General features: G+C 45.8%; 1 protein-coding gene across 1 annotated transcript; it reads right to left on the bottom strand.

The window, feature by feature from the left end:
- Nucleotides 1-1640: 1640 nt before the first annotated feature.
- LOC125482503 (xanthine dehydrogenase/oxidase-like) lies at nt 1641-6940 on the bottom strand (the record flags this gene model as incomplete). The annotated part of the gene is made up of 5 exons (XM_048594588.1): nt 1641-1730; nt 3623-3794; nt 4846-5030; nt 6644-6753; nt 6847-6940. Coding segments are annotated over 5 exons (651 nt in total), but the record flags the coding sequence as incomplete, so codon positions are not given.
- Between the last annotated feature and the right edge of the window lie 228 nt (nt 6941-7168).

Raw genomic sequence — 7168 nt, 5'->3', positions numbered from 1 at the left:
GAAACGTCAGCTTTTCTGCTCCTCTGATGCTGCTTGGCCTGCTGTGTGCATCCAGCTCCACACCTTGTTATCTCAGATTCTCCAGCATCGGCAGTTCCTACTATCTCTGATCCTTTATCTCAATGCCATATTCCACAAGGTCTGGGTGGGATGCTCTGAGGGTCGGAGTGGACTTGTTGGGCCGAAGGGCCTGTTTCCACACTGTAGGGATTCTATGATTCTATGAGGCCGTAAGAGAAACAAACAAGAGTAGGCTGTTCAGCCCCTCAAGCCTACTCTACCATTCAACAGAATCATGGCTGATCTGACACTTCTCTCATCCACTTGCCTGTCTTTTCCTGGTAATCCATCCTCATTTCATTGACAACGAGCTTTCAACGCTTACAAATTTGGATGATGCTGGTCTCATCAATCAAATTCTCATTAATAATGTGCACGTGGAGATCCCACAGGTAGCGGTGTGATAATAATATCTGTTTCTGTTATGTGGATTGTAGGATAGATATAGGCCATGTCACAGGTGTATGTCCCCTAACCTTCTTTGAAACGTACTGCTATGGGACCTTTAAAAGAGTGTAGACCTCAGTTTAATGTCTCACAGGAACGTAACGCTTAGGATCTGGATTTTAGGCCATTTGGTCTACGAAAATGCTCTGCCATTCAATTAAATCATGAATGATCTGGTTATGGTTTCACACCTTGCCTGCTTAACACCCCCCACCGCCCTCCCCCACCGCTTCCCCCACATATCTTTTGATGCCTCCCATCTATCAAAAAATCCACCTAACTCAGCCTCAAATAAATTCAATGGTCCAGCCTCAGATTCTTCCTTGGAAAGAAAATTCCACATATTAATAAGACAAAACATCATCTGATCTTAAGCCAACTCCATCATTCATCTGAAAGCAGAGAGGCAGCTTTGGAGAGTTAGCCCTGAATTCTGTACTTGATTCCCTGGAGTGGGACTTGAATTCCTGACGATTCTGACTCAAATGTAAGAGCACACTACTCACTGAGCCATAGCAGTCACAAGGACTTTTTGCAAAAAGCAGACTCTTTGAATCATAGAATCCCCACAGCATGGGCGCAGGCCATTCGGCCCATTGAAACTACACTGACCCTCTGAAGGCATCCCACACAATCCCTGTAACCCTGAATTTCCCACGGCTAACCCATCTAGCCTGCACATTCCTGAACACTATGGGCAATTTAGCACGGCCAATCCTCCTAGCTTGCACATCTTTGGGCTGTGGGAGGAAACCGGAGCACCCGGAGGAAACCCACGCAGACACGAGGAGAATGTGCAAACTCCACACAGACAGTTGCCCGAGGGTGGGATCAAACCTGGGTCCCTGGCGCTGTGGGGCAGCAGTGCTAACCACTGAGACACTGTGCCACCCCAAGTCTTCAGGAAATGTATTCAACAGATGATGGAAGTGAGAATCCTCTTCTCAATAACATAAAAGTTGGGAGTCTATTTTGCCTAAGAACTGCTGACTAAAGGAATGATAATCTCTGACTCCAACAGATATTCTGCTTCGGTACTTTGTGAGTTTCTTGTTACTTTGGAAGTCAAGGTACAGCATTCCTTAGGACATGCATCTGAGAAGTTTGATGGAATAACGACCACAGCCACTAACCTGGAACAGCTGAACTGCTGAAGGTTGGTCCTTGTGGAATAATTCCGTGGCACTGAGGTAATCTGGAGGAATAGATTCGACTTGGAAATCCTAAAGGGAGGAAAGGGAAAGCAGACGTCCAGTGATTATCAAACATTACTGACACAGCAGCAAGAAATAACAGTTGGAATACTTTCGAGATGGTTTCATGTAATAATACCATGTGACCAATAGCTCCTCAAATCTGGTAGCTAATCTCTGCTCACTGTGCTTCACTGAAGTGAGGATTTGGAGCAAAGTAAACAGACACTGTCAGAAACTGAGCTGCAAGCATGAAAATTGTGATAGAGGCAAATAAACGTATTGTACACTTGGAAACTAGTGTCATGTCTGGTTGAAGGAGCTTCACAGTTAATCAAGATAACAAGGTGTCGAGCTGGAGGAACACAGCAGGCCAGGTAGCATCATAGGAGCAGGAAAGCTGACGATTGGGGTCTGGACCCTTCTTCAGAAATGAGGCGGGGAAGGGGCCTCTGAAATAAATAGAGAGAGGGGGAGGCGATGATAGAAGGTGCATAGAGGAGCAGATAGGTGGAGAGAAGACGGACAGGTCAAGGAGGCGGGGATGAAGCCAGTAAAAGTGAGTGTAAGTAGGGAGTTGGGATGGGGGTTGGTCAGTGAGGAGTTAAGTACTTTTTGACATGAAGTCCTAGTTAGTACGTTTGTGTAAAAGAGGAACATTGAAAGAGTTACTTTGATAAGCAGGTCCCACTTTGGTTGAGATCAGGTCCATGGTCTCGTCCACTCCCATTAACATTCTATATCTACATAGTACCTTTGATGGTCAAAGTTTCCAAGAAAGTGATGTCTCCAGAAGGGGAATAAAGAAGATTAACAAGATAACCAAACGGATGTTAATCTATGATAGGACATAGAAGATATTGAAAGCTTTCTTGAAAAGCTAAATGTTGAAAAAGCTTCCAAGCGTTTAAAGGAGAAATTACTGCAGTCTCTCCCAGTGCTTAAATTATCCTACAACGTCAGAGAGTCATAGAGGTATATAACACAGAAAAAGGCCCTTCGGTCCATTGAGTCTGTGGTGGCCACCTAACTATTCTAATCTCATTTCCTAATACTTGGCCCATAGCCTTGTATGTCTAGGTATGTAAGGAATTCTTGTTCCATCCACCTCCCATACCACTTTGTTCAGAGCACCCTGGCACCTTCCCTCCATTTTAAATGACTCCTCCATCTCCCAAACTCCCCGGCTGGCCTTCAATTCTATCCAACTTAGGCAGAACTATTTTCACGCGTTGTCTTTCGTTTAAGAAATCTTTTATTGGCAGATATTGTTGTCGTTTTGTTTTTTATTCATACGTGGGATAGACTAGCATTTATTGCCCGTCTCTAATTGCCCAGAGGGCAGTCAAGATTGCTGTGGACCTGGAGGCACATGTAGACCAGACCAAATAAAGATGGCACTTTCCTGCCCTAAAGGACATTAGTGAACCAGATGGGATTTTCCAACAATGGGTTCATGGTCATCAGTTGACTCTTAATTCCAGATTTTTGTTGAATTCAAATTCCACCACTAGCCATGTCAGGATTTGAACACAGCCCCCTAGGGCATCATCTGGCTCTCTGGATTAATTGTCCAGAAATAATACCACTAGGCCATCACCTCCTCAGAGCTTTTCTTGCTGTGGGTCACAGAGGCTGATTTTAGATAAACTCTGTTTTACTGATTAAATTGATACTCCTTTCCAAAGTGTGCCATAATGAATCCTGCTCCATCTCCACTTCACGATGGTGTCAGGAGAGAGAGAGAGAGAGAGCGGGCACTGGTTGTTTCTCAAGTGGTTCTGATCTCAGTCGTTGGGACCGACTCTCAAGTGGCTGCTCTGCCCACTTCAATCCTGCCAGGAACACTGCAGCAACGTTCAAAATATTGGACACTGTACATGTTGGCAGACCGGCAGTGAGCAGAGTTAGGGGCTACGTACGTTCTTGAAGTCTTGACCCAACTTCTGGAGGACACTGAGGTAGAACTTGAAGAAGAAGCTGAGAGTCAGGGTGCGTCGGAATTGAACCATGCCACCAGGAGCAGAGGGCGAGAGTGTGAGTTCATCAGCGAGCAGGGAGCAGGCTTCCTGGAGCATCGACTTGTTCCATTTCCTAAACGGAGAGGGGTTTGAGAAAAGCAATCACTGTTACATCTGAGACCGTGTCAACGTTCCAACGTTTTAAGGATTGAAAGCGAGGCAAGTCGTACTTGGCCCATTCCAATTTCTGTTTGAGGTGTGTATAAGGCAACATTTCCCTGCCCCTGCAATTTATCAGACAATGTTACAATGTGGAAGGTCATTATGGGAGCCCACTGCATTGCCTGAGCTGCCTCAGCACCCATCCACCCCCCCACCCCAACCAGTGCCACTGGGGCCGTGGGCCAGTGTTTTAAGGCTGACATTGGCCACAAGCTGAAAGCTAGCCCAAATCACGCACCCCCTCCCTCCCCCTACTCTCTGCCACCCAGCACGTCGCCAAGTCTGATCATCCCAGCATAGCCAGGTCCTCTCCTAAGTCAGTAACCTCAATCTGTTTTGGTACAGGGTCCAGACCTCTCAACAGCAGTTTCCTGGCAGAGGGGAACTATCACCGTCATTAGAGGCTGTTACAGACATGTCCTTAGGGAATGTGTCACTCCCTCTAGACTGTGGTGAACTGTGCTCTGGTGGAGGGCATTAAATAAGTATTCAGTTGTCCTCGTACATATAAGAGATGATTGAAACTGTGGATGTCGAGTCAGGAGGTGTATGCTTGTCATGTATGACTCTGTAAATAAAAATGTCAAAATGTGCAAACATTAAACTTCATTTCTGTCCATTACCACTAAGCTATTAGGAATAGAACATATTACACTGAGGTGCTTATCTCCAAAGGTTACATCCTCAAATAATTATTAATCCATAACCTTATCAGTGATAGCTATGTGCAAGGGGGAACTGAGTGTCTGTGTGCTTCAGGGTATCTGTACTGTACTCCACATCGCTGTTCCCACTCTTGATTAAGGGGCATGAAGTCTGACTAATTTATCGCGTGTATGTTAAAATGGGAAGTTTATCACGTATTTCCCTCCCCACCAATGATTGGGAAGCCCTAGTTCAGTGGCCTCACTAAAGTGAAAGGGTAAGCGCGTCACGTTGAATCAACTCTTGAGGTGACTTACTTTCCAAGAAGCCGTTTACACGTCTGCTTTGCAAACGCCGTGGTCGGAGCCATGCCTCCGTAACTCAGCCCCAGCTCTTCCACAATGTCAGTGCCTTCCTTGAAAGCGACTCTCATCCCGCAGTTCACGATTGCGATGTCGTCATCCCGCCTCTGGGCTTGCTTATATGCTGAGAAATACTCTCCCTGCAAAGGAAACGGACTAAGTCAACGACCAACGCGTCGACCGCACTTACAGGACCTTGGAGAGGGTGCGGAAGGGGTCGAGCAGAATGGCGCCAGGGGTGCGGGAATTCAGTGACAGTGGAGACACTAGTGAAGCTGAAATCGTCCTTCCTAAATCAGAGGAGGTTGACAGGACAATTGACAGAACCTCAACAAACATACGCACATGGGCATGAGGAGAGGGAATAGTTCACTGAGCCCCTTGAACCTGCTCTGCCATTTATTAACTCCTTAACTCCAGACCCCCTCAAAACATTTTAGAAGTTAGCCCAGACTTTAACATTTTCTTATTTTCAAGCAAATGTAACGTGCCTTGTTCCAGATGCAATGCAACTAGTCAAACTACTTGACGTTCAGCAAAACACAATTTATTTAAACACTGTAGTTAAAATACATCCAAAGGAAGAGAAATTTAAAATAACTTAACTCGATTGGAAAACTTAACAGAACAATAGATACAGCACCTATTACTAATGAACTGTTCCAATATAGTAACATCTCATAAACATGCTCCTTGGCAAAAAGGCAAATTCAGAAAAACAGCTTTTGTTTCATATGCAGTCTAGTAGCCGAGGAAGAGAACCCCCAGTTTTTGGCTGTGATTGAGAGAAGGAGAAATAGCTTCCACTTCTTCAAGCCCACAATCCTGGTCTGTGAGACTGGCCACACCTGGCCAGGCTGCTTCTATTGTTCCAACTTATAAAAACACCCGAGGCATTACAAGCTGTCTACTCTAACGGTTTTGGTAGACTGCTTGTGATCTCTGCCTTACAATCTCTCTTCAAACAAAAGCATGGACAAAATAACCTCTTAAAGCCACAGCACCATCACATTGATCTCATTAATCCACATATAATCCACGTATATTAATCCACCGACCTGAAACATCAACTTCCCTGCTCCTCTGATGCTGCCTGGCCTGCTGTCTTCCTCCAGCTCCACACTGTGTTATCTCAGAGTCCAGCATCTGCAGTTCTTATTTTCTCTCATTAAACCACACGCCTGCTAACACACGTTATTCTTTCTCCCCTTGCTTATCAAGTCTTTTTGTGATATTTGAGGTATCAAAGAGCCTTTTTGTAGAGTGTTGGTTGCTCAGTGAACTGGTGTTGGTAAAACTGAAACAGGGCAGGTTGGAATTGGGGTTCAGGTTTATACAACTTTAATGGCTCAATGATCCAAACCAGTTTTAAGGTTAAAACTCCACCCCAGCATCGCGCCTCCAACTTCATAATCCTTCATACTGATCGTCCCCACATTGGTCAAGTTATAGACTACACTCAGTTTAGAATGTGTTTTTGCAGAGTTACATAACCAGAATTGAACAAAAAACTACAGATGTTGGGAATCTGAAACAAAGACAGAAAATTGTTGGAGAAACTCAGGAGGTGTGGCAGCATGTGGAGGGATAAAGCAGAGTTAATAATTTCGAGTCCAGTGACCACTCAAGAATCCAAAGGTCACTGGGCTTCAAAACGTTAACTCTGCTTTCTCTCCCCACACACTGCCAGGCTTGCCGAGCTTCTCCACACTTCTCTGTGTTTGTTTACAGTAAACAGGGGATGGTTTCTTACCTTCTTGGTGTAGGGGATCTCGATGGAGAGCAATATTTCCTGCGGCTTCACCACGGTCTTCCTGTAGCCTGTGAAGAAATCTCGGTCCATCCGCACAACGCGTTTACCACCTGCAGACAGGGCAAAAGGGAGGATTAGCTCCACGGCCATGTTCACGGTCAGACAGCGATGGGTCTCAAACATCTCTCTGGGATACCACCCACCTTCAGAGGACAAGGTGAGCAGGCAGCCAGATGCCATGAACACGGGGTTGAGGTCCGAGATAGGGCTGGCGGTCATGATGTTCCCTCCGACTGCCTGGAAGTGTAGAAAGGAGGAGGGTTAGTACTGTGCACTGTCTAGGCTCCTTCTTTCCCAGACCACATGCTGCTGTGTAAATCGAGGCTGGGTTGGATACCCCTCCTCCCAACAGCAGGAGATCATATCCTATTCCTGATGATACACCCACGCCCATCCATCCCTCTGGAGCCAGGCAGAGTTGTATGTCAGAGATAGTAGGAACTGCAGATGCTGGAGAATCTGAGA

Source organism: Rhincodon typus, unplaced genomic scaffold (genome assembly GCF_021869965.1).
Source record: "Rhincodon typus isolate 14 unplaced genomic scaffold, sRhiTyp1.1 hic_rhity00011338, whole genome shotgun sequence".
Lineage (NCBI taxonomy): Eukaryota > Metazoa > Chordata > Chondrichthyes > Orectolobiformes > Rhincodontidae > Rhincodon > Rhincodon typus.
Note: the sequence above shows the minus strand (reverse complement) of the source record. Positions and strands in the feature narration are given on the sequence as shown.